Here is a 27,912-nt window from a genome sequence, read left to right as displayed (position 1 = left end):
AAAAGTCTTTAATTTCTTTCTTTATTTCTTCCTTGACCGAGTTATCATTGAGTAGAGCATTGTTCAGCTTCCATGTATATGTGGGCTTTGTGTCATTTTTGTTGTTATTGAAGACCAGCCTTAGCCCACGGTGATCTGATAAGATGCATGGGATTATTTCAATCTTCTTATATCTGCTGAGGCCTGTTTTATGACTGATTACATGGTCAGTTTTGGAGAAGGTAACATGAGGTACTGAGGAGGTATATTCTTTTGTTTTAGGATGAAATGTTCCATAGATTTCTGTTAAATTTATTTGGTTCATAACTTCTGTCAGTTTCACCGTGTCTCTGTTTAGTTTCTGTTTCCATGATCTGTTCACTGCTGAAAGTGGGGTGTTGAAGTCTCCCACTATTATTGTGTGAGGTGCAGTGTGTACTTTGAGCTTTAGTAAGGTTTCTTTTATGAATGTAAGTGCCCTTGCATTTGGAGCATAGATATTCAGGATTGAGAGTTCATCTTGGTGGATTTTTCCCTTGATGAATCTGAAGTGTCCTTCCTTATCTTTTTTGATAACTTTTGGTTGAAAGTCAATTTTACTGGATATTAGAATGGCTATTCCAGCTTGTTTCTTGGGACCTTTGCTTGGAAAATTGTTTCCTAGCCTTTTACTCTGAGGTAGTGGCTGTCTTTGTCACTGAAGTATGTTTCCTGTATGCAGCAAAATGCTGGGTCCCGTTTCTGTATCCAGTCTGTTAGTCTATGTCTTTTTAATGGGAAATTGAGTCCATTGATACTAAGAGATATTAAGGAATAATGATTGTTATTTCCTGTCATTTTGTTGTTAGAGGTGGAATTATGTTTGTGTGGCTCTCTTCTTTTGGGTTTGTTTCAAGAAGATTACTTTCTTCCTTTTTCTAGTGGGTAGTTTAACAGCAGCAGGAAATACTCAAAGGCAACTGCATCGCCAAGGCCCACCACTGCATGAGTGACAGCCCCCAAAAGCTGAGAAACTGGAACAGCTCAAAGAGTGTCTTTTACAAGTGATTCTGGTCTAAGGCTCTTCCAGGTATCTCGCTGGGTTTCTGCTTCTTCTGGGAAGCCCGTTGGCCACTGAGTCTTCTTTACAGCTCAGCTTCATTAGTCTGAGAAGGACTCTCAGCTTTTATTGTTTACCCTAGCAGGGAAGGTTCTAGTTAAACAAGTCAGTTTTAATTTCAGTGCTTCCGGTTCTGTCTGCCCATGCCTGACCTGAGCCCTCATTCTCTCTCTCTTGTGTTGTGTGTGTGTGTGTGTGTGCGTTTCTCTGTCCTTCTGTGTCTCTGTGTGTCTCTGTCTCTCTCTCTCTCCTCTCTATCTCTGTATATGTGTGGTGTGTGTGTGTGTGTGTGCGTGTGCGTGTGTGTGTGAGTGTGTGTGGTATGTGGGGTGTGTTTCTCTGTCCCTCTCTGTGTATCTCTGTCTTTCTTCTCTTCTCTTCTCCTCTTCTTCTCTCTCTGTCTCTCTCTCTCTGTCTCTCTCTCTGTCTCTCTCTCTCTGTCTCTCTCTCTCTGTCTCTCTCTCTCTCTCTCTCTCTCTCTCTCTCCCCCTCCCTCATTATCCAGCTGTTGCTCCTACCTGCCTTTCTAGTAAGATCCTGCCAGTACACGTTTGGAGTTATATACTGCAGAACTGCCCTGAATCTCTGAGAACTTCATGGCTCTTCTTCCCTTGCCTCTTGTATTGCGCTTCAGTGAGAAATGTTTTCTCTATCTTCACTGTGAGCACCGGTCTCTGATCCCACCCAGAAGTCCACTCTATTAAAATGACTCTATTAAAATGAGAGTGGCATTATATTGAAAGCCACTCTCACCAACCCCACTCCTGGCCACACCAGGCACAGACTTCCTACCCACAGAGGCACAGACTGTAGGGACAGGAGTCTAAACCAATGCCCTTCCCCACTCCAGCATTTTCCTATGTGATGCTCTGCATCTGTGGTCATTCAGAAATTCACTAGTCTGGCTGGAGTTTGGGTTTTAATAAATTAGAGGTGTTTTATTAGGAAGGAGACTAACCAAGACAAAACCAGGAAGAATTCTCTAGGTAAGGTCCCAGCTATTGTTAGCCAAGGCTACAGAACCACAGTTTATATGTGAGGGATCAATCTGGGTGTGGGCAAGTCTTTTTTTTTTTTTTTTTTTTTTTTTGGTTCTTTTTTTCCTGGAGCTGGGGACCGAACCCAGGGCCTTGCGCTTCCCAGGCAAGCGCTCTACCACTGAGCTAAATCCCCAACCCCAGGTGTGGGCAAGTCTTGATTAAGACCCTCAGCAGGGCCCTCAGCCATACAAACAGCTCACACACGACAGCAGAGCTTAGCAGTTAGCCTGTTTAATCTTGTGACCTTGGAAGATTATCTGAGGGCAGTGAAACAATTTTGAACAATTAGCAATTTTTTTAAGGATAGCCCAACTGCACCAGGAAATAGTCCATCCGGCCAGCTGATAGAGTACATGCAAAGTAGGAGCAACTTCCTCATGGCTTATACAAGCTAAAAATTAACTTTGTTTTTTTTTTTTTTTACAAACTCTAACACAGTAACTTTAACAACATTAAACATCATGTTCACCATCACCATGGATTTCTCTAGGAGTGGCTAGGGAGATGATTAACTGGTAACGTAACTGCCTTTCAAAGAGAAAGTTATGACTTGGTTACCCAGAATCCACATAAAAGATAGGCATAGTAGAGTGACTTTGTAATTCCGGGACTGAGGAAGGAGTGAGACAGATCCCTGAAGAAGGAGTGAGACAGATCCCTGAAGAAGGAGTGAGACAGATCCCTGAAGCTACCTTGTCTAATTGGTGAAGTCCAGGCCAGTAAGTGTGTCTATCTCAAAATAAGAATGATATTGGGGTTGGGGATTTAGCTCAATGGTAGAGCTCTTGCCTAGCAAGCACAAGGCCCTGGGTTCGGTCCCCAGCTCTGGAAAAAAAGAAAATTAAAAAAAAAAAAAGTATGTCAACAGGACAACAGGCACGGGCAGGGTTACAGCAAGCTGCAATCATTGAACCATGGGCTCACTGGCTCTGAAAGTCAGTGCTGTCCAGCAATAGATGACATCATCTGAAAAGAGGGTCTTGAGGTAGGAAAACAGAGTGGACAGTGCGGGGGCGCGGAGCCCTGACACTGGGCTAGGCTACCACAGTACCCACCACAGCACTCAGGAAGCTGGCCACTTCAGCAGAGCTCCGCCTCCTTCCCTGTTGAAGAATATGAAACCTTTTCAGCTGATTGTGTAAGCCAGTCACAGAGATCTGGGAACAGAACCTAAAGCCTACCCTCACTGCAGTCCCTTCCTTCACGGACAAGGCAGGTGGGATTCAGATCTGAGGAATGCAGAGCAAAAAGCAAAGACTGTGTGAACCGAGATCTGGAAAGGAATCCGAGAACTCCGCCTTTACCTCCTGGCTATTCTCTCCAGAGCACCAAGACGCCAACACTCTGTAGCATCTGTTTCCTGAACATCCCAGCTTAGAGGATTCCATAGAAAGCTGAACCAGTGACCTCGCTCCCAGAGAAGAGGTAACATCACAGGAGGGCCACTGCCATCACATCACTGCAGGTATGTGAAGGGTTTTAAGTGCAGCTTGACCAGAAATCCTACTTACTTGTGGTATCAAAGGTAATCTCCTGGTACCGAGTAGTTCTGTTATGGCTGATTTCACTCAGAGGTTGTTCACAGAAAGGCCCTTCTCTGTCTTCTGCACCACAGAGCACCCAACCCAACAGCCAGTCAGCAGCAAACCTCCTTATCACCTGCCCATCCTGGGTCTGTTGCTCTTCTGATCCCAGTTTGACCTTGGAGAAAGAAGGCAGATTGTGTGACCAGATTCCTCAGAGTCAATGCTAGAGTCTGTTTGGGGTGGAGGGTTGTTGTTGTAGCTTTTTGTAGTTGTTGGGGTTTTTTTTGTTTTGTTTTGTTTTGGTTTGGTTTGGTTTGGTTTGGTGTTTGGTTTTTGGTTTTGGCTGATACTGATCACTCTGTGTGGCTCTGGCTGGTCTAGAATGTGTAAATCGCATTCCTCAAACTCAAGAAGATCTATCTACTTCTGCCTCTTTGCCTTCTGGGGCTGCGATTAACAGCATGAACCACCACACCCAGCTATGATGAAACTACTTTATTTACCCCATGAGGATAAAATCCTACCCAGAACACTCACTGCTATTTCCTTGTCTGGAAGGGAACCGTGAGAAGCTACTGTTGATGTAACCAGCATTAACAATACCTTGACTATTTGGGGGGGGGGGGGGTTGGAGCCTTCATTATCATCAAATCATGGTGGAGTAGGCCACTCTTGGGTCTTTGGCTTCTGGGAGCAGCTTCACCCACCCACTCAGGATATCTCTGTCCAAATTTTATTTTGCTTTTATGAACTTGAAAAGGAGCTTATTTCCTTATAGCTTGTTCATACAGACTGGTTTTTGGTTGGCTCCTCCAGTCAGTCCTGTGGCGCAGCTCTCTGGCTGTCCTCCCTGTTCAAACTTCTCAGTTCCCACTATCCCACCGTCCACTCGTACATCCCTCTACGCTACTATCTATCCCCCAAAGCTGTTTCTTACCCCTCTTACAGACCCCCTTCCAGTTTCCAGGCCTCTGCAAACACTTCCTACAACATAGATCTACACACCTAAAAATGAGAGGCTGGAATCCACATAGAAGAGAGAACATCAGGTTTGCCCTTCTGACATTGGGTGAACTCAGTTAACGTTTAGTAGCACGGCCAGCTTTTCTAAAAATTATATACTTGCATTTACCTTATGCATGAATCCAGTTCCATTGTGCCTCTGTGGCACATTTTCATTCTCCATTTATCATCTGACATGCATCCAGGCTGATTGCATTTCCCAGCTATTGTCTCTGGAGCAGTAATGAACATCTTCCAATATCTGTGTGCTAGGATACAGAGTCCTTTGGGGCTACATTCAGGAATGGTTTTACTGATTCCACCATGGCTGCCCTTGTTTACAAACCTGCAGCAGCAAATAAGGACTCCCCTTACCCAACATCCACACCAGCCTCTGTTGCCATTTTCTCTCTGACTCCTGTGAGATAAAATCCCAAAGTAGCTACAATCCCGTGTTTCAATGGCTGAGGATACTGAACATGTTTTTAAAAATATTTGTGTTTCTTCTGAGAACTCTGTTCAGTTACATGCCCCATGTTTTGATTGGACTGTTTGTTTTCTTATTAATGAGGGTTTTATTTAAGTCCTTTACATAGTTTGAATATTAATGTTCTGTTGAATGAATTGTTAACAAGGATCCCCTCTCATTGGGCAAGCTGTCTCTTTACTTGACTGTTTCCTTCGCTGTACAGAAGCTTTTAACTTCCCTGAGCTCCTGCTTGTAGTTCATGGCCTTATTTCCTAAGCAGCTGGAACCCTACTGGGAAAGCCCCCTACCTAACCCGACTTCTTAAAGTGTATTTTTTTCCCAGAGTTTTGGGCACCATTTCTTAAGGGAAAGTCCTTTCTCCAATAAGATCCTTTAGAAGACAAAAAAGAGGGAAAGGAGGAAACAGAAACACAAGCAAAGAAAGTCAGTTGGTTGTAGCCCGGTGGATTTACATCCGTATCATCTGCGCTCTCCTGCTTTTTTTACACGTCTGCTTTGAGACACTACCATGTGCTTTTGTTACCCTCATTCTGAAGCACAGCTTGAAACCAAGTACAGTGATGTTATTGGCACTTTCCCATCTCAGGACTGCTTTGTTTGTATGAGATCTTTCATGCTTTCAACTACATTTTAAGATTTTTCTAGGGCTGGAGAGATGGCTCAGTGGTTAAGAGCACTGACTGCTCTTCTAGGACCTGAGTTCAAATCCCAGCAACCACATGGTGGCTCACAACCATCTGTAATGGGATCTGATGCCCTCTTCTGGTGTGTCTGAAGACAAGAGACACTATGCTTGCATACATAAATAAATAAGTATTTAAAATTTTTTTTCTATTTCTGTGAATGATGGCATCAGAGTATTGATGGGAAATGCATTGAATCTGTATACTGATTTTCTTAAGCCAGTCATTTCAATGACATAAATTCTACTCCTTTAGCATGAGTAGTACTGTTTTTGGGGGGGGGTTTTTTTGGTTTGTTTGTTTGTTTGTTTTGTTTTGTTTTTTTTTTAGTGTCTTCTAATTTTTTTGAAACTATAAGTTTTCATTATGGCAGGCTTTTCCCTCCTTGAATAGGCTTATTCCAAGGTAAGTTACTATGGAAAAGGTGCTGGCTTATGGTGTCAATGAGGGGTGTTGGGGATTAGGCTCAGTGGTAGAGCACTTGCCTAGCAAGTGCAAGGCCCTGGGTTCGGCCCCCAGCTCTGGAAAAAGAAAAAAAAGAAAAAAAATGGTGTCAATGACACTGAGTCCCAGTTTTGTGTTTAGTATGTTTGTCATTGGTACACATGAAGGCAACCAAGATTTGTATGCTAATTTTGAATTCTGTCGCTTTGCTGAAATGATTCTAAGAGTACTCTGAGGAAAACTTTAGGTTCTCTATGGATATAACTTTATATTATCTTTGACTCTTCTCTTTTCTATTTATATAACTTTTTTTCTTGGTTTTTGTTGTACTACCTAAGACTTCCAATATTGAACTGAATAAAAAGTGGATAACAGGCCACATCTCTTTGTGCTTGCATCCCGCTGGGAGAGAGCTGGTCACCCAAGAGTGCTGACACACCTGAGAGCACAGGTGAAACCACCACTTCTGCTCTGAGGGACCCACCTAGAGCCCTCAGGACAGAGAAAACAAGAAGCACTCTGGGACAAGATCCTTCTGGTTTCTGTCTGCACCAGGAGCTGACCCGGTGCCACAAGTCTATGTACCCAAATCTCATCGAAAAAGAGCTGGTCTCTCAGGAGTGCTAACACACAGGCTTACAGGAGGGTCAAGCCACTGTCAGAGAGAGCTAGACCAGCTAACACCAGAGATAACCAGATGGTGAGAGGCAAGGGCAAGAACCTAAGCAACAGAAACCAAGACCACTTGGAAACTTCAGAACCCAGTTCTCCCAACACAGCAAGTCCTGAATACTCCAACACACAGAAAAAGCAAGATTTGGATTTAAAATCACATCTCATAATGATGTTAGAGGACTTTAAGAATGACATAAATAATTCCCTTAAACAAATACGGGACAACACAAGTAAACAGGTAAAAATCCCTTAAAGAGGAAACACAAAAATCCCTTTAAAAATTATAGGAAAACAGGGTTGGGGATTTAGCTCAGTGGTAGAGCACTTGCCTAGCAAGCGGAAGGCCCTGGGTTCAGTCCCCAGCTCCAAAAAAAAAAAAAAAATTATAGGAAAACATAACCAAACAGGTGAAGAAACTGAGAAAAACCATCCAGGATCTAAAAATGGAAATAGAAACAATAAAGAAATCACAAAGGGAGGCAACCCTGGAGATGGGAAACCTAGGGAAGAGATCGGGAGTCATAGACGCAAGCATCACCAACAGAATACAAGAGATAGAAGAGAGAATCTCAGGGGCAGAAGATACCATAGAAAACATTGGCACAGCCATCAAAGAATGCAAAATACAAAAAGATCCTAACCCAAAACATTCAGGAAATCCAGGACATGACAAGTAAATCAAACCTAAAGATAATAGGTATAGAAGAGAGTGAACATTACCAACTTAAAGGGCCAGTAAATATCTTCAACAAAATTATAGAACAAAACCTCCCTAACCTAAAGAAAGAGATGCCTATAATCATACAAGAACCTTCAGAACTCCAAATAGATTGGACCAGAAAATAAATTCTTCTTGTCACATAATAGTTAAAACACCAAAGGCATAAAACAAAGAAAATATTAAAAGCAGTAAAGGGAAAAGTTCAAGTAACATATAAAGGTAGACCTATCAGAATTACATTAGACTTCTCAACAGAGAGAATGAAAGCCAGAAGATCCTAGACAGATGTCATACAGACCCTAAGAGAGCACACATTGAACCTCACACAATAATAGTGGGAGACTTCAACACCCCACTCTCAGCAATGGACAGATCGTGGAAATAGAAACTAAACAGAGACACAGTGAAACTAACAGAAGTTATGAACCAAATGGATTTAACAGAAATCTATAGAACATTTCATCCTAAAACAAAAGAATATACCTCCTCAGTACCTCATGTTACCTTCTCCAAAATTGACCATGTAATCAGTCATAAAACAGGCCTCAGCAGATATAAGAAGATTGAAATAATCCCATGCATCCTATCAGATCACCATGGGCTAAGGCTAGTCTTCAATAAAAACAAAAATGACAGAAAGCCCACATATACATGGAAGCTGAACAATGCTCTACTCAATGATAAATCGGTCAAGTAAGAAAGAAAGAAATTAAAGACTTTTTAGAATTTAATGAAAATGAAGGCACAACATAACCACATTGGGACACAATGAAAGCAGTGCTAAGAGGAAACTCATAGCTCTGAGTGCCTACAAAAATAAACAGGAGAGAGCATACACTAGCAGCTTGACAGCACACCTGAAAGCTCTAGAACACAAAGAAGCAAATACACCTAAGAGGAGTAGACAGCAGGAAATAATCAAACTCAGGGCTGAAATCAAACAAAAGGAACTATACAAAGAATCAACAAAACCAGGAGCTGGTTCTTTGAGAAAATCAACAAGATAGATGAACCCTTAGCCAGACTAACCAGAGAGCACAGGGACAGTATCCAAATCAACAAAATCAGAAATTAAAAGGAAGACATAACAACAGAAACTGAGAAAATTCAAAAAAATCATCAGATCCTACTAAAAATGCCTATGTTCAACAAAACTGTTAAATCTGGAGGAAATGTACAATTTTGTAGACAGATACAAGGTACCAAAGTTAAATCATGATCAGATAAACCAGCTAAACAGTCCCATAACTCCTAAAGAAATAGAAGCAATCATTAAAAGTCTTCCAACCAAAAAGAGCCCAAGACCAGATGTGTTTAATGCTGAATTCTATCAGCCCTTCATACACACTTAATACCAATACTGTCCAAATTATTCCACAAAATAGAAACAGAAAGAACACTACCCAATTCCTTCTATGAAGCCACAATTACACTTATACTTACAACATACAAAGACCTAACAGAGAGAGACCTTCAGACTAATTTCCCTTACGAATATAAATGCCAAAATACACAGTAAGATTCTTGCAAACCTAATCCAAGAACACATCAAAATGATCATCCATCATGATGAAGTAGGCTTCATCCCAGGGATGCAGGGATGGTACAATATACAGAAATCCATTAATGTAATTCACTATGTAAACAAACTGAAAGAAAAAATGCATGATCATTTCATTAGATGCGAAGAAAGCATTTCACAAAATTCAAAACCTCTTCATCATGAAAGTCTTGAAAAGATCAGGAATTCAAGGCTCATACCTAAACAGAGTAAAAGCAATATACAGCAAACCAGTAGTCAACATCAAACTAAATGGAAAGAAACTTGATGCAATCCCACTAAAATCAGGCATTAGATAAGGCTGCGCACTCTCTCCCTACTTACTCAATATAGGTCTCAAAGTCCTAGCCAGAACAATTAGACAACAAAAAGGGGTCAAAGGGATACAAATTGGAAGAGAAGTCAAGCTGTCACTTTTGCAGATGATATGATAGTATACTTAAGTGACCCCAAAATTTCCATCACAGAACTACTAAGCCTGATAAACAACTTCAGCAAAGTGGCTGATTATAAAATTAAATCAGTAGTCTTCCTGTACTCGAAGTATAAACAGGCTGAGAAAGAAATTAGGGAAATGACACCCTTCACAATAATCACAAATAATATAAAATACCTTGGGTTGACTCTCATCAAGCAAGTGAAAGATCTGTATGACAAGAACGTCAAGTCTCTGAAGAAAGAAATTGAAGATCTCAGAAGATGGAAAGATCTCCCATGCTCATACATTGGCAGGATTAATATTTGTAAAAATGGCCATCTTGCCAAAAGCAATCAACAGATTCAGTGCAATCCCCATCAAAATCCCAAGTCAATTCTTCACAGAGTTAGAAAGAGCAATTTGCAAATTCATTTGGATTAACAAAAAACCCAGGATAGCCAAAATTATCCTCAACAACAAAAGAACCAGGGGAATCATCATCTCTGACCTCAAGCTGTATTACAGAGTAATAGTGATAAAAACTGTATGGTATTGATATAGAGACAGGCAGGTAGATCAATGGAATAGAATTGAAGACCCAGAAATGAACCAAACATCTATGGTCACTTGATCTTTGATCAAGGAGCTAAAACCATCCAGTGAAAAAGAGATGTCATTTTCAACAAATGGTGCTGGTTCAACTGGAGGTCAGCATGTAGAAGAATGCAAATCGATCCATTCTTATCTCCTTGTACAAAGCTCAAGTCCAAGTGGATCTTGGACCTCCACATAAAACCAGATATACTCAAACTAATAGTAGGGCAAGTGGGCAAGAGCTTTGAACACATCGGCACAGGGAAAATTTTCCTAAACAGAACACCAGTGACTTATGCTCTAAGGTCAAGAATCAACAAATGGGACCTCATAAGATTGCAAGGCTTCCCTGGGTCCTGCTAAGACTGAACCCCCAGTGAACTAGACTATGGGGGGAGGGCGGCAATGGGGGGAGGGTTGGGAGGGGAACACCCATAAGGAAAGGGAGGGGGGAGGGGGATGTTTGCCCGGAAACCGGGAAAGGGAATAACACTTGAAATGTATATAAGAAATACTCAAGTTAATAAAAAAAAAAAAAAGATTGCAAGGCTTCTGTAAGGCAAAGGACACTGTCAATAGGACAAAATGGCAACCAACAGATTGGGAAAAGATCATTACCAATCCTACATCTGATAGCAGGCTAATAGCCAATATAGACAAACAACTCAAGAAGTTAGACTCCAGAGAATCAAATAACCTTTTAAAAAATGGGCTGCTGAGCTAAACAGAATTAACAGTTGAGGAATGTTTAATGCCCAAGAAGTACTTAAAGAAATGTCCAAAATCCTTAGTCTTCAGGGAAATGCAAATCAAAACAACCCTGAGATTCCACCTCACACCAGTCAGAATGGCTAAGATCAAAAACTCTGGTGACAGCAGATGCTGTTAAGGATGTGGAGAAAGAAGAACACTTTTCCATTGTTGGTGGGATTGCTCGTTGGTACAACCACTCTGGAAGTCAGTCTGAAGGTTTCTCAGAAAATTGGACATAATACTACCTGAAGACCCAGCTATACCTCTCCTCGCATATACCCAAAACATGCTCCAAAATATAACAAGGACACATGTTCCACAATGTTCATAGCAACCTTATTTATAATAGACAGAACCTGGAAAGAACCCAGATGTCCCTCAACAGAGGAATGGATACAGAAAATGTGGTACATCTACACAATGGAGTACTACTCAGCTATTAAAAACAATGACTTCATGAAATCCTTAGGCCAATGGGTGGAACTTGAAAATATAATCCTGTGAGAGGTAACCCAATCAGAAAAGAACACACATGGTCCGCACTCACTGATAAGTGGATATTAGTCCAAATGGTCAAAATACCCAAGATACAATTCACACCACATGAAGCTCAAGAAGAAGGAAAACAAAAGTATGGATGCTTCAGGCCTCCTTAGAAAAGGAACAAAAATGCTCACAGGAGCAAATATGGAGACAAAGTGTGAAGCAGAGACTGAAGGGAAGGCCATCCAGACACTGATCCATCCCATATTTAGCCACCAAACCCAGACAATACTGTTGATGCCAAGAAATGCATCCTGACAGGAGCCTGATATAGCTGTCTCCTGAGAGGCTCGGCCAGAACCTGACAAACACAGTGGCAGATGCTCGGAGCCAACCATTGAACTGAGCATGGGGTCCCAATGGAGGAGTTGGAGAAATGACTGAAGGAGCTGAAGGGGTTTGCAACCCCATAAGAAGAACAACAATATCAACCAACCAGACCTCCAAAGCAACTAGGGACTAAACCACCATCCCAAGAGTACACAGGGATGGACCTATGACTCCATCCCCATATGTATCAGAGGATGGCCTTTTTGGGCTTCAATGGGTGAAGAGACCATTGGTCCAGTCAAGGCTCGATGCCCCAGTGTAGAGGAATGTCAGGGCAGGAGAGTGGGAGGGAAGAAGTGGGTGGGTGAGAGAGGGAGTGAGCACCCTCATAAAAGTAGGGGGAGGGATGGGATAGCAGGTTTCTAGAGGGGAAAACAAGAAAGGGGATAACATTTAAAATGTAAATTTTTAAAAATCCAACAAAAAGGATTTAAAAGGAAAAACAAAGTGGATAATAAATGGAAACCCTTGTCTTCTTGTGCTCACTAAGTTTGCTTGAAGGTTTTTGCAAACATTGGCTAGATGTTTTCCATACATAACCTTTATTATGTTGAGAAGTGTTCCCTCCTTTCCCAATTTCTTCAGGACATTATCAGGAAGAGGATGTTTGATTTTGTCAGATCCATGAACTCTTAGGAACTAAACTAAACTAAAACTGTCCCCAGCCTAAGCTTAAGTCCTCCCTCTGAGATCCTGTTTCCTAAAACCTACCTGATTCTCCTGTAGCCAACATAAACTTAGAAACCAAGTCTGACTGTGCACCTAATATCTTCCTATTTTCCTATAAAAGTACCATTGTACACCATCCAGCCTTAATGGGCCTTGGATCTGCTCTATATAAGAGACATATGTTCCAATTTGGGATATCCAGATACAGATTCAGCTCTGTGTTGCTGGAATCAAGAGGAGACTTGTCATCGGCAGCTGATGTTCTGAAAACTCTCTATAAGGTGACTAGTAAGATCCACAAATGCTGGCCGTCCATCTTACCTTTCTCTCAACTAGGATGATAGAGGGAGAATATTCTCATTTCTGCATAGTTTAGCCCAAGGTTCTCCACAGGAGCAGAACTGTTAGCAAGAATCTATATACATTAGAGGAGGTTTAATAGAGTGGCCAGTCTGACAGTATGTACGTCCTGAAAGAAAGGCCAAGATGCAGTCCATGAGGCTGAATGTCACAGCCCGCCTTCAGTATCCACTGGAAACCCTAAGAAATGGGCTCTAATACCAGAGAAGGAATGCCTCAGCAGCAGAACAGATAGACTAGCTGGTGCTAATGAGAGGAAGCAGACAAAGAAGAAATGTCTCCTTTCATGGCCCATTATGTGGGCTGCCGCCAGAAGATGGAGCCCAGATCTAGGGTAGATCTTCCAACCTCAAATGACCCAAAACAGAAAAATGTCTCACAGGTCGCCCAGTTGCTTGGGTTTCAGTTAATTCTAGATGTAGTCAGGTTGACAATCAAGATGAGACATCACTTGAGGTATATTAAAAGACAAATCTACTACACTTACTTAAGTTGGGGTCCAGGAGTTGCCCCACAAACCAAACCACCGTACACCAATTGCAGTGAGCCAGGGATAGTTTATGGAGAATTTGCCCCAAGACTGATCGATCAGTGCCACTGACTAGACTTGGGAGCCAACTAACTCTGAGCCAGATTCATACAGAGTTTTGAAGCCTGAAATTGGCAAATCTCTGTGCCAAATTCTTCCACCAATCTGTATTTATGGACAGGAGATTTCCTAAGGAACGTATGTTGGTGGCATGCTTATACTGTCCTCATTGGTTGGGTTATTCAACTGTGGCAGCGTGCCTTGACTTGCCTAGCATTCATGTCCTAACTTGACAACCAGTTACCCACACACATGGCAGAAAGTAGGATGTGGATTCCCAGGGAGGTCATGCATCCAAGCTTATTGTGACTAACTATATAAAGCAAGTCTAATTGACCTCCATTATGGTTTGCTTCCAAGAACAATAAAGCATAGAACATAACAGACTTTGGGTTAACAGTTAACTAGGACATGAAAAAGTTCCTACTCACAGTACATGAGGAACTTTCCTTGTAACAATCATAATAGCATGTGAGCAAGTTTGATTGTAACAGCATAAAATGAATGACTAGACAGGAAATAGATACCCAGTGACAACATAGTTTTTCCACTACCTAGTCTTCCAGCAGCTGTACCATTAGGGAAAACAACACCAAAAATTTTGGAGGGTGTGTGCTTTGTTTTGTTTTTCCAAGATAAGATTCTCTATATAACAGCCCTGGATGTTGAACTCACTTTGTAGACCAGGCTGACCTTAAACTCATCTGCATGCATCTGCCTCTTAGGCCACGTTTCTGGGGGACACACACACTTTGGTAAGGTTAGCTTCAGTCTGTGAAAGACATCATGGGCTATTTGTCTTTCTGAGGTCTTTTCTCTGAACAACAACTTCCAGTTACACTAACTTTTTTTTTCCTGAAAATGTCATGGTTTCGTTTTTCTTCACGATGGCCTAGAAATGTATTAAGCATATGTACCATAATTTCTTTGTCCATTCATCTGTATATGAATATCTACACCGATTTGATTTTATAACAACCATCAACAGAGTAGCTATAACCATGAATGTGTTTGCATTTCTGTGGTTTGTTGACTAAAGGTCCTTCTGGTTGAATTGAATAGCGTACCTGGGACAGTGATCAAGTTCTGAAGGAACTGCCCCAATTTCTACCAGGGAATATGATTCCTCTTTTCTACATTTGGTGGTGGTGGTTTTATGGTGGTACCATTCTAATTTTATTGCCTTTTATCTGATAGTTCAGGATATTGAGTAAAATTTTAAGTAAGTATTAGTTATTTCATTGAGTCTCTTACACTGTCTCTACAACTCATTAGCCCACTAATTGACTGAATAATTTGGGTTTTTACTATTTCAGGATTTTTATATTGTCAAAATACTCCACCCCTCCCCCAGTTCTCACATCATTTCTGTTGTCTCATCATTTAGATATCACATTTAAGACTGAGCATTCAAAAGTCACTTACACTCAACTCTTTGACAATTATGAGTTACTTTAAAGCTATTCTTGAAGAAATAAAGTTTCAAAGTTTCATAGATATGAGAAACAAAGTTATAAAAACAAGGTTTTGAGAAATACATCTGGTGGTCAGGATGCCTATGACAAACTTTCTGAGAGATACGTCTGATGTCATGATGCCCAGTGATATGATAAAGTTTTGGTGATCAAGATTCTGACTAAGCTAATTAAGACAAAACAAAAATAACTGTTCTCAGAAAGGCCCCCTACTCCTCCCTGTGGTAAATTCCAAGAACAACTGCAAGATGTCATCCTGACCCTGCCTGACCACCCAGTTCACTCCCCCTCTAAGGGACGTGCCAACTTAACCCTTTCCTACTGATTGACCAAGGCCAGGTGTAGGGCTGGATGAGGAAAGTGACCAACTGAGCCAAGAACAGCCCCTTGAGCAGGCCAGCCAATACCTGACCATTTCCTTTGTCCTGTGCACCACCAATGAGAATGGCCAGCTAACCCTGTTGCTGAAGTCTGACCTCTGTAATGAATAAAAGTTGTGTGCTTTTTGGGTTAGGGGTTGCCTCTCCCTGTGTGGATGAGCAACCCCACATACGTGGATTAAAAACCTTATACCCTCATACTATTGCAGTGGTCACTTTGTCAATCTGTGCTCTGTGGGTGGCGCTCCTGAGGTAAGGCCACTATGGGGTCTTACAACGTTCTTATTTACTGTACAGAGCAGCTTCTATTGCCAAAGTTGACAGCCATACTAATTCATGGATATAAACATAAACATATAAATGACAAATTGATGGGCATTATCATGCCCATTTGACAAAACCACAGTAGCAGCTTCCCTACCAGTGTCTGTGACCACCACAACCACAAGGTTTTAATTGCCAAAACAAAGGGTTTTCAGCACCAAAGAGTGAAAGGAGTTTCATAGAAATCAAAGTCGTAGTAAACCCAAGAAGGATACATCAAGAGTCTCCACATCCTTAGACTACTCCTTCTGACTGTGAGCTGAGTCCTCCAATTGAGTTTGCTATCATTCATGTCAATTATTGAAGTAAAACTGAAAACCTGAAAGTGAGTGTGCATGTCATGACATGAACTTATTTGGAGAGAGTGACAGAGCTTTGAATTTGGATAAGTTCTTTTCCAGACAACATCTTGGTATCATAGCTCAGGCTAAGTTCAAATTTGTCATCCATTGCACAACCTCCTTAATGATGGTGTTAAAGGCTTGAATTTGGTCTTGAAGAACTAAAAAACACTGTAAAAAAGAAAATAGTCAAAGGTTAAGGAGTGTGAGTCAAACCAAAATTTAAAGCCAAAGCCAGGAGTAAGTGCTGTTCAGTGCTGCACATTTGATTAAAGGGAGAAAGTCCCTATTTATAATGTAGGGGCAGGTGCTGGGCCCTGCTCTCCCATTGGTTGTTCTTGCTGAACTAATTTATTGACCTTTCTGGTTCTTTCCTCCCTTTAGTACCATCGACATTTCCCAGCATGGGTCAGACTTCTTCTTCTACAACCCCTCCAAAGGAGGATCCTGATTTGACCTCCAGCTTTGGCACAAATCTTCAGAATTTCGAGATGAAAACCAAAATCCTGTCTCAGGAATTAATCACCTTCATTGAATCATCCCTAGAGGGTGGAAACCTTCGGGAAACAGTTTCTGCAATCAGCGATGCTCTGAGTGACATTGAGAAAGCCCCGCTGAACATCGCAGTGATAGGGGAGACTGGGGCTGGAAAGTCCAGTCTCATTAATGCTCTACAGGGAGTGGGGGCTGATAAAGAAGGTACAGCTGCTCCCACTGGGGTGGTCCATACGACCTCTGAAAGAACACCATACACATACACAAAGTTTCCCTGTGTGACACTGTGGGACCTGCCTGGCATTGGGTCTCCTGCCTTCCAACCACATGATTATCTGAAGAAAATCAAGTTTGAGGAGTATGACTTCTTCATTATTGTCTCTTCTGGACGCTTTAAACATAATGACGCAGAACTTGCCAAGGCCATTGTGCAAATGAATAGGAGTTTCTATTTTGTTCGAACTCACATAGATCTTGATCTAATGGTTGTAAAACTGAGTGCTCCTAAGAGATTCGATAAAGAGAACATCTTAGAGGAGATTCTAAATTCCATTTCAAGTATACTTAAGGAAGTTACCTACCAGGAACCTCCAGTCTTCTTAGTCTCTAACTTTAATGTGTCTGACTTTGACTTCCGAAAGCTGGAAACCACCCTTCTGGAAGAGCTCCCAGCCTACAAACGCCACATCTTCATGCTCACTTTGCCAACTGTTACAGAGTCCACCATAGACCGGAAGAGGGATATGCTGAAACAAAAGATCTGGAAGGAATCCATAATGCCAAGAGCATGGGCGAGCATACCATTCAGGGGATTGACCCAAAATGACATAGAGATGTTGGAACAGACTTTGAATGACTATAGATCTTCCTTTGGCCTGGATGAGGCATCACTTGAAAACATTGCTGGGGATTTGAACGTGACACTGGAGGAACTCAAGGCGAACATTAAGTCTCCCCATTTGCTCTCATATGAGCCAGATATATCCTTAAGAGATAAACTATTGAAGTACATTAGTCATCCTTACTTTTCAAAGGTTTTCCACTTGCAAAATTATTTCATTGACGCCGTTGCAAGTGATGTTAAACTTATCCTCAGTAAAGAAGAGCTTTTGACAAATAAGGTGAGGTCATTCAACTCTAATGTCTCTAGACAGTTGTTCTAGGAAGCAACTTTCTATTTCACTTCGTTGAGATGTTTCAAAGTGACTCTGATGAATTTTGTCATATCCATTTTCTGCACACCTAAGACCTTTCATTTTAAATCATTTCATTAGTGTGGGGTTTATTTGCTTTGTTTTTAAGAAGTACTTCAGTTAGATGGAATGCTACTTGTTAATTTTCTTTTGATTCCTATGCTTTGTGGACCCATTTGGGAAAATCCGATGAAGTTTTTCATACCCATTTCTCTTTAAGAGCTTCAAGGTTTCCATCTTATATTAAGTTCTTTGGCCCACTTAGGGTTGGTTTTTCTATAGGGTGAAGGGTGAGAGCCAAGGTTTAGTCTTACCTGACGCCCAGTTCCGTTCTTCAAACCATGTGCCCTTTGTGCAGTATGAGTATTTGGAAGCCTTGCTGAGATATTGATAGACCGTAGATGCACTCTGTTGGCTACATGGTTATGAATATATTTCTCGGTCTGCTCTTCCTGTCAGGTTGTTGGTCTATGGACCTGTCTTCATGCCACTGTTAGGCTATTTTTGTCATTGTGGCTCTGTGCTAGGCCTTGAAATCAGGTATTACAGAGACTCCCAACCCTGTTGGTTTTGATCAATATTGCTCGGGCTAGCTGCAGTCTTCTGTGTTCCCATGTGATTTGTGATTCCACAGTTCAGTTCTATTCTAAATGGCATTGATGTTTTAGTTGAGATTGCATTGAGTCCGTAGATTACTCTGTGAAGCATGGGCACTTTGACAACATTAAGGTTTATGAACTAAACAGGGGAATCTTAGCATCTTTTGTTGCCTTCTCTGAGATTTCTTTCATCACTGCTTTGGAGCATGTCACTTCCTTGGTTACTTATTGAAACTCGATTGCTTCCTTCTTTGCTCGCTGTCTACCTTCCCTTCTTCCTACCTTCTTACTCTGCCTTCTTATCTGGTACGTGTGTGTTGTGTCAATTGTAAATGGACTTTTAAGATTTCTTTCAAAATTTTACATTTCTGAATTTCTCAGGCAAATCTTATGTTTTCATTCTAATTTCGTTCATTGGTATTTTCTTGGATCTCGTTGAGGTTTTTTTTTTTTTTCTATTTCACTACATTTTAGGTGCATGTATGACATGGTCAGTTTCCTTACGGCATTTCCATACATGTATTCCATTAAACAGCGTCGTTCATTCTTATCTGTTCTCATTCATTCCTTTACCTACTGCCCTCTGCCATGCTCCGCCCTTATCTAGCTAGTTCCCTTTTATCCCCAAAAGTCCCTTCTTCTCGTTCTTGTCAACATACTCTGTTGCTCAGCAGATACATTTCCTCCTTCAACATTTCTCGCCTCTCATGTGATTGAGATTTTTTTTCATTATTTTCAAAGTATTCAACAGAAATTTAATCTACTTCAATTTCTTTGGAATCTTTTTGAATATGTACTTATACACTTATTTGTGTGTGTGTATATAAGTCTTTACATACACTCAGAACAGAGAATCAGATCCCATTGCAGATAGTTGTGAGCCACCATGTGGCTGCTGGGGATTGAACTCAGGACCTCTGGAAGAGTAGCCAGTCCTCTCAACTGCCCAGTCATCTCTCCAGAACTCTTCAGAATCTTTTATTAGAGAGTTATACTCTTTTGAGCTCATTGTTGCCTTGGCTATTTTGAATTGTTATAGTGTTCTTTGTAGCAATTTGTGTTTCTCAATGGAAATATCTACCACATATATAGGATATCCTTATTAAGAGGATTCTCCAGAAAAGTGTATCTTAGGAGGTTGGGTTGTTATGTAATATTAGGTTTATTTCCAGCTGGCCATCACAGTGTAGATATCATGTCACTATTCTGGTGGCAACTAGTGAGTTTTGTCAGAATTGTTGAGAAACATTGTTTCAGATGGTCACACAAGACTGGGAATCTCATACACTGCAAGCAACTATGACATAAATAGTAGAGTATTAACAATGCATTATACGGGGTTGGGGATTTAGCTCAGCAGTAGAGCACTTGCCTAGCAAGCGCAAGACCCTGGGTTCGGTCCCCAGCTCCGAAAAAAAGAAAAAAAAATGCATTATACAAGAATTTAAATTCATTTATGTAGCCACAATTACCAGGAGTTCCTAAATATTGCTTCTACTTGTAAATCAATTGTGGGCAACGTCCCAGCACCAGAGAGGCAGTGATGGGTAGAGCTCTGGACCTTATGCTATATGCATGAGTGCTATTCTCAAATAATTATCCTGGGAGATTGGATATTTTAATATATTATTCCTAGTGACAGTAGGATCTATCCCGATGATGCCCTCCTTTCCCGTACTTTTATTGGTGACATGGCTTCCAAAAAGGTGATTAGCTGACTCAAGAATAGAATTCTGTGTACTTGAAGTTCTATATTGAAATCTTCATACACCAGAATATTAGAGCAAACTGAAGACAATCTATCCTGACTGCCTGCATTTTCCTTCTGTTACAACTCTAATTCCAAAGTCCTGTGTGTGTTTCTAACATCAAGAGAAAAGAATATAGCTATGGATTTATACCCCTCATCCTAAAGTTCTAGTATTTTTAGTATCAGTGTTGATAAACTTTGATCTACAGTCATAGCTATCATGAAGTCTGGTTTTCCACAATTCATGAAATATAGTTTCAATGTCCTTCTAAAACTATAATAAACTAGGAGTATCAGACAAAAAAAGTAATGTGGCCTAAAAGTCAAAAATATGTAATACATGGACATATATGTAGTATGTGGATTCCTAAAGGAAACACATCTGACCTTTATCCTGTTTCTTCTGCCTTAAGAACTGATGCTGGGGCTGGGGATTTAGCTCAGTGGTAGAGTGCTTACCTAGGAAGCGCAAGGCCCTGGGTTCGGTCCCCAGCTCCGAAAAAAAAAAAAAAAAAAAAAAGAACCAAAAAAAGAACTGATGCTTCCTCAAGGAAGGGCTTTGATGGAAATACTTTTTTAGTCAGGTTTCTTAACTTTAAAAAAGTCTTTTTTTTTTTTTTATCGCTTCTCGGCCTTTTGGCTAAGATCAAGTGTAAAAAAGTCTTTTTTTTTTTTAAGTGTCTTCTTTAACATCTCTTCCTAAGTTTCTTCCTTCCTGACTTTCCTCTGTATCTGGTTGGGATTTTCTTTCCTTTCTTTTTTTTGGGGGGGTGGTTGGTATTTCCCTGAGGTTTGTGAACTGAAAACAGGAACACTCAGACAATTTCTTAAGATTCTGCTTATAACTGAGGCGATCTACCTTCCCTGCTGAAAAATAAGAAATAGCATAGATGCATATCTCCTTTCAAATGAATCTTTTTAACATTTGGTTTTGAAGTTTCAAGCAAGCACACATGGCATGTTATGAATACACCCTCAGTTCCTTTGTTCCCCAGACAGGTTCATCAGCACTTTCTTTCTCCCCTGCCACACCCCTGTACAAAAAGAGGAGGTTTATTTTCCAGCGTCAGGGTCAACCTTCAATTGGTCCCTCAAGACAAGTGACTAGAAGGCAACTGCGAGTGGCTTTTACAAGCAGTTTTTATACTTTTCAAGGGCACAAGTCACCTCAGTCAGGTAAAAGTTCAAACTTATTGGCTAAGCATATTGACCTTTAAATGTATTGGCTAGCAAGCATGACTAAGTACATTCTGAGAATTTTTCTACTCAAGAATGTTCCTGTGAGTCGAGAATGAAATGTGACCTACCCTTAACCCAAGGCAGGAAGCTGGAACCTGGCCTAGCCTTGCCCCAAGGCAGGTGGATGTAAGGCTGGCAAAAGCCCTGAGGTTCCTTTATACAAGCTCCAATCTTGGAGCTACACTCAGGGGTTCTCTCGTGACTAACTTACATTCTTCAGGTCCTGTCCACATGGTCTCATATTGTTGGCTCAGGACCATCAGCTATACTGTCCCTATTCTCTCTTTTATGAAAGTTATAAACTTGTTCAATACACAGGGTCCAAAGGTCAACAGTAGCAGGAGAACAATTAAGGGTCCTAACAAGGTGGATATGAGACCTTCTGTCCACCAGGAATTGAGTGGGTTTCCCTCCACTCTTAGAGTTACCCTGGGTTCAGAGAGGGGAGTCCAAACCCTGTCCTTCCTAGTTGCTGTCTTCCCCCAGAGTTAACACCTTCACCACTTAGGGACACTTTCCCCAAGGCATGGGCTTCTGTTTATTGGAGCATCATCAGGCCCAGTGGCCCCTCTCCTTGCAATATGTGCACTGGTCCTTTTCAAGGGGTTTTCTGTCTCTCTGGTTGGAGTCTCTCTTCTCTGCTTTCCCTAACTACTATAGCCAAGATTCTCTGTAAATGCCTTTCCTGTTGCTTTTCTTTTTTTTTTTTTTCATCTCCCTTTCATCTTCTTCCTTTCTCTTTCTCTGCTCCTTCTCTTCCTCTGTCTCCCTGTTATGGTAGACATTCTCAGCAATCTGTACTAAATCCCTCAATGACTTATCCTATCGTCTCTCTTGTCTCTGAAGCTTTTTCCTGATATCTCTATTAGCCATATAAAAGCCTATATAGGTCTATAAAAGCCATAGTGACAGTAGCTTTGTATTCCTCGCTGCTGGGGTCATAGAGCGTATATTAGCAGAATGCCTCCATGAGCCACTCTAAAAAGGCAGCAGATAACTCGTCTGATCTCTATCTAACCTCACGTACCTTGGTCAAATTCGTGGGCCACTGGTGGCTGCCTTGAGACCTGCCAACAGAGCCCTGGTGGTAGACCTTAAGGTGTTCCTTACCTTTGGCTGAATTAAAGTCCCAATCAGGTTGGGTTAAAGGGAATCCTGCATCAATGACTGCTGGGTTTTCGAGGAGCCCCCATGTCCAAGGACACTTTTGTTTTTTCGGGCCTCATTGAGGATCCTTTCTCTCACCTCAGTGGTGAAGAACACTCCCATGAGTGGTTGGATAGCATCCCAGGTGGGCTGAGGAGTAAATAAAACAGTCTCAAAGAGATTAATCAGCCCCTTTGGGTTATCTTAAAAGGGGGTGTTGGACCTTCCAGTTGTACGAGTTGGCCGAAGAGAAAGGCCAATATTGATTGCATGGCCTGATTGCCATTCTCATCTATGGGCTCAGAGGGGGAGGGCCACTGTTGTATCAGGTGAAGTGGCCCTTTTGTTCTGGGTCCCCATGGCCCTTCCCAGTTCCAAGGGTCCCTCCCCACCCTCCCTCCCCCTTGCTAGGACCGGAGGAAGGGGGTGGTAAAGGCATGATGGACAAGAGCTCAAGGGAGATCCTTGAGAAGGGGCCATGGGAGCTGGGGCTATGGTAGGACGGTAAGGGAGTGGAGGATCCATCAGCAGCAGATCTGCTGTGGAGGGGTCCTGGAGGATGTTCTTCTTTACAGACTTGTTGGTCTCTATAGGGTTCTTCTCCATCATGGCCAGGACCTATGAGAGTTTCAGAGATAAAAAAGTCTTTTATCCAAGAGGGAAGAGTCCTCCACTAGATCCTCCCAGGTAACTATATAGGGCACTTGATCTAGGTGGCCAAGGAATCCTGGCCTAAAGACTCTTTACTACTTTGATCACCTGCAAATCAAAGGTCCCTATGGATGGCCACCCTATTCCAAAGGTGGGCCATTCGGAGGAGCAGAGAGTAACTAGCCTGCCCTTCTTTACTACTACTCACAAGTTTCCTCCTCTTTCCCTAACTTCCCTCCAGTGGTTAACCAGGATGTTTATCGGGGTAGATTCAGTCTGTCTCATGTCCAAAAATATCATCAGTCCAAGTCCAAAAACACAGAATGAGATACCAACAAACACAGAGAAAGACAATCAACTCACAAGGCAGTTCACCTCTGCCACGGGCGCAAAAACCAGGTAATCAGGCGACTGGCGAGAATCCAGTCTAGCAGGTTCCAAAAGGACAAAGTCCTCTGACTCCTTCCGGGGAGCCTGAAGCGTCCTCCAGACTCCCCACGGTCATGGTGGTAAGGCACATCTGCCAGCCACAATTGACCTCACCAGAGCAGAGGCTTAGCAGCCGGTACTGTACTTAGGAACCAAAAGTGAAAGCTAAAGACAGAGAGGCAACACAGACACTTACAAGTAGGCGCCTGTTGCTAAGCTTGGTCTTTTTTTGCCTCCTATCAGTCTAGTCGGTAGTCGCTTGGGGGGGGGGGAGTCCCCCAAATGCAAGACCTCCACCCTTGGTGAGTGGTACTCATTTCGAGACGCCCCTGAGTGAGACACCGAGACATAAATCAACACAAAAGCAAGAGGTTTATTTTCCAGCACGACCGATCTTCAATTTGTCCCTAAAGGCGAGTGCCTAGAAGGCTGCCTCACTTTCATGTCATATCTACTGTTGCGTGTAATATTAAATTAGCCAACCACGCTAATGCCAGCTACAGTCCAGTAACGTAGTTTGCCCTCCCCCATTAGGAGCTGCAAGCTGTGGTCTTCCCTGTTCCCTGTAGTTCGCCTGCCTCGGAACTGCTCGCTATCCTCCCATCCATCCACTCCCTGGGACTACCTGTCACAAATCCCCGTAACCCAGTGAAATCAAAACGCTAGGGGCTTGTAATTTACCGATCAGATTTATATCAGTAAATTCTCAACCCACAAAACACCCACACAATGAACTCAGAGCCAATTGATATTGATATAAACTGCCCACCTAGATTGGACAAATTGTCCTATATTATTCTACCCCTTCTAGGATATCCATGGCTACCTGTGGCTATTCAAAGCCAGGCGGATCCAGTTTGTCCCCTTCTTCCTCCATCTTCTGTCTTTCTGTCCTCTCTGTCCCTATCTGTCCCATCTCTAAAACTCTCAGCCTGCCTTCTTTTTCCACTGTCCAATCACAGGCTCTAGCCTTAGCTTGTGCCTGCCCTCGCCTGCACATAGACAACAATCTACACTCTACAATATAGCTTATATATCTGTAAAAAAATCTAAACTCTGTGAATGAGAAAATGCATTTCTCTTTCTGAGGCTGGCTTTATTGTCTTAATAGGACTACCTACAGTTACATCCAGTTTTCTACAAATGACATAATTTTGATCTTCTTCGTGGCTAAAAAGAAGTCTATTACACATATATAGTAATGTATCCAACCCTCTTTGGACGTGTCAAGAATCTTTTCTGCTCCCCACCTCATGCCCCTTCTCCCTTTGTTCACAGACTATGCAAGAGAAACTAGAATGACTGTGCTGAAGGACCAGAGGTCATGAGGCCTAGGAAGCAATGCCCCCAAAGCACTCAAAAGAAGCAGGGAGCCTTTCCATGAGATATGATGTTGATCTATGCCCTTAAGGGTTTTACAACCTATGGTTATTAATTGTGATAGGAGTAAACAGAATGCAAAGACAGCTTAAAATAAGAAGTAAACACTGGTGTAGGAAACCACGTGGATTGATCGTGAATAGAACAGAACAACCTAGGAGGAGGAAAAACTACAGAAGGTAAGGGCTGGATGAGGACACGTGACATGCAGAGCCAGCAGCCAGGAACAGAGAGGAAGGTGTTCTGCTGATAATGGTATCAGCAGCTGAGGTCCCTCTCTACCATAAGAACAAACTCCTAGATCTTGCCCTGCTGAACTAATAAGTACTGTGTCTGTCTGTCCTTCCCTATTCAGCATCCTCCAGGACACACAGCTACATGCAAGTCTTCCTCCAGCAGATCCTCTCCTTTAACGGCTCAACTTTTGTCACTCGGCTTGAAAATTTTTTTTAAGAGTTTCAAGAAGGAAAGCAAAATCCTCTCTGAGGAAACCGTCACCTTGATTGAATCCCATCTGGAGGATAAGAACCTTCAGGGGGCACTGTCTACAATTAGTCATGCTCTGAGAAACATTGACAAGGCCCCACTGAACATCGCTGTGACTGGAGAAACGGGGGCAGGGAAATCCAGCTTCATCAATGCCCTGAGGGGAGTGAGGGATGATGAAGAATGTGCAGCCCCCACTGGTGTGGTGGAGAAAACCAAGGAGAGAACTCCATACCCACACCCAAAGCTCGCCAATGTGACAATATGGGACCTGCCTGGCATTGGGTCCACGACCTTCCCACCACAAAACTATCTAGCAGAAATGAAGTTTGGTGAGTACGACTTCTTTGTTATCATCTCGGCTACGCGCTTCAAAGAAACCGATGCACATCTGGCCAAAGCCATTGCAAAGATGAACACAAAGTTCTACTTTGTCCGAACCAAAATAGATCAAGATCTCCGTAATGAAGAGAAGAGTAAACCTAAAGTTTTCAACAGAGACGGTGTATTAAAGAAAATTAGAGATGACTGTTCACAACATCTTCAGAAGGATCTCTCCAGTGAGCCTCCCATCTTCCTAGTCTCTAACTTTGATGTGTCTGACTTTGACTTCCCAAAGCTGGAGACCACCCTCCTGAGTGAGCTCCCAGCCCACAAGCGTCACATCTTCATGCTGTCCTTGCACAATGTTACTGAGACTGCCATTGACCGGAAGAGGGATTTCCTCAAACAGAAGATCTGGCTAGAGGCCCTGAAAGCTGGAGCCTGGACCACCATTCCATTTGGGGGCTTAGTGCATGATAAAAAGCAGACGTTGGAAGACACCTTGAATCTCTACAGGTCTTACTTTGGCCTGGATGAAGCCTCGCTGGAAAAGATTGCCAATAATTTCAATGTGTCTGTGGATGAAATCAAGGCACACATTAAGTCTCTCCATTTGTTAACAGAGAACAAAGACATGTCCTTCGGAGAAAAACTGTTGAAATATATTGAATATATTTCCAGTTTTACTGGGGGACCACTTGCTTCAGGCCTTTACTTTAGAAAGACTTACTATTGGAAAAGTCTCTTCATTGATACTGTGGCAAGCGATGCCAAGGCTCTCCTTAATAAGGAAGCGTTTTTATCAGAGAAGCCAGGATTGCGCGTGTCTGACCACACTGAATACTGGGAGGCAGGGATGGAACTATAAGGTTCTAACCTTTGGACTGGCTTCAGGCGCTCACTTAAAGCCTACTTTTAAGCAGAAAACATTTTCTGGGAAAGACCGGAGGATTCATCTCTTTTAGAGACAGACTAGCACCATGGCGAGTGGAAGAAGAGTTGTTCACAGTGTAAGAACTGTCTTCCATTAAAGGAAGGACCCATGACTCCAGCTGCATATATAGCAGAGGATAGCCTTATCTGGCATCTGTGGGAGGGGAGGTACTTGGTCCTGTGAAGGCTTTATACCCCAGCCTAGGGAAATGCTAGGGCAGTGAGGTAGGAGTGGGTGGGTGGGAGGGAGAGCATCCGCATAGAAGCAGAGGGAGAAGGGATGGGAGAGGGGGGAACCATGAAAGGGGATAACTTTTGAAATGTAAATATATTAAATATCCAATAAAAAAAGAAACACACCTCTCCAACAAGGCCACAACTTCTAAACCTACCCAAATATCCCACCAACTGGAGAGCAAGTATTTTAAACCTATGAGCCTGTGGGAGCCATTTTCATTCAAACCACCACCCAGCCCATGGTGGCACCAAGGACAGTTGGTCACATTGCATCTGCTATCAGGAAACAGAGAGCGATAAATAGTGATGCAGGTGATTTCATTCCATTCATGCCCTTAGCCCAGGAAATGATACCACCCACATTCAGGGTGGGTCTTCCTACCACCACTAAACTGCCCTAGAAGTGCACCCACATATACAACCAGAAGTTTGCTTTCTATATAACCTAATCCAATAAAATGACAGTGAGGATTAACCATTACAACCCCGTTTATCATGTAACATGAACTCCTGACACCAGAGCAGTAGAACTGGAAGTCTGGTTGTATTCCACTCAGGAGGTCACAGCAAGGCCCCTATCTTAGTTTGGGTTTTTTGCTGTGAAGAGACACCATGACTAAGGCAACTCTCATAAAGGACATTTCATTGGGACTGTCTTACAGTTTCAGAGGCTCAGTCTATTATCATCACGGCAGGAAGCATGGCAGCATCCAGGCAGACACGGTGCTCTAGAAGGATTTGAGTGTTTTACATCTTGATCCAAAGACAGCCAGAAGGAGACCTGCTTCTGCAGGAAACTAGGAGGAGCTCTCTTCTTCAGTGGGCAGAGCTTGAGCATAGGAGAATACCTCAAAGCCTACCAACACCATGACATGCTTCCTCCAACAAGGCTGCACCTCCTAATAGTGCCATTTCCCATGGGCCAAGCATATTCAAACCACCACAGTCCCCCTCTGCGGATCTTTTTAAATATTTAAATATTTATTTAGTTCTGTTTGTATATATGAGTGTTTTGCCTGCGTGCGTATAAAGTGCACCATATGTATGCCAAGTA

The 27,912-nt window shown here is 42.3% G+C and overlaps 1 protein-coding gene and 1 long non-coding RNA gene across 3 annotated transcripts; one reads left to right on the top strand and one right to left on the bottom strand.

Moving 5' to 3' along the window:
• Positions 1-38: 38 nt before the first annotated feature.
• LOC120095084 (uncharacterized) lies at positions 39-24,679 on the bottom strand. Of its 2 annotated transcripts, XR_010055595.1 has the most exons (7): positions 24,325-24,679; positions 23,695-23,827; positions 22,383-23,036; positions 15,871-16,167; positions 4,777-4,930; positions 3,630-3,819; positions 39-1,156 (listed from the first exon to the last, which is right to left on the bottom strand). It is a non-coding gene; the product is annotated as an uncharacterized LOC120095084 (long non-coding RNA). The 2 variants fall into 2 exon arrangements; XR_005490175.2 differs by lacking the exons at positions 39-1,156; positions 3,630-3,819; positions 4,777-4,930 and having other exon boundaries at positions 14,856-16,167; positions 24,325-24,669.
• On the top strand, positions 2,584-27,912 carry RGD1559575 (similar to novel protein). Its single transcript, XM_220362.9, has 3 exons — positions 2,584-3,583; positions 16,381-17,612; positions 25,234-27,912. The coding sequence occupies exons 2-3, from the start codon at positions 16,401-16,403 to the stop codon at positions 26,554-26,556; spliced, it is 2,535 nt and encodes an 844-aa protein (XP_220362.3). The 5' UTR covers positions 2,584-3,583; positions 16,381-16,400; the 3' UTR covers positions 26,557-27,912.

The sequence above is a fragment of the Rattus norvegicus genome, chromosome 10 (genome assembly GCF_036323735.1).
Source record: "Rattus norvegicus strain BN/NHsdMcwi chromosome 10, GRCr8, whole genome shotgun sequence".
In the NCBI taxonomy this organism is placed as follows: domain Eukaryota; kingdom Metazoa; phylum Chordata; class Mammalia; order Rodentia; family Muridae; genus Rattus; species Rattus norvegicus.
Note: the sequence above shows the minus strand (reverse complement) of the source record. Positions and strands in the feature narration are given on the sequence as shown.

What these genes read in the sequence shown, in the direction of transcription:
- RGD1559575 (XM_220362.9), top strand. Translation starts at nt 16,401, where the DNA reads ATGGGTCAGACTTCTTCTTCTACAACCCCTCCAAAGGAGGATCCTGAT. An exon ending in AAGAGCTTTTGACAAATAAG is followed by an intron (nt 17,613 to 25,233) that starts GTGAGGTCATTC and finishes TTCCCTATTCAG; the next exon opens with CATCCTCCAGGACACACAGC.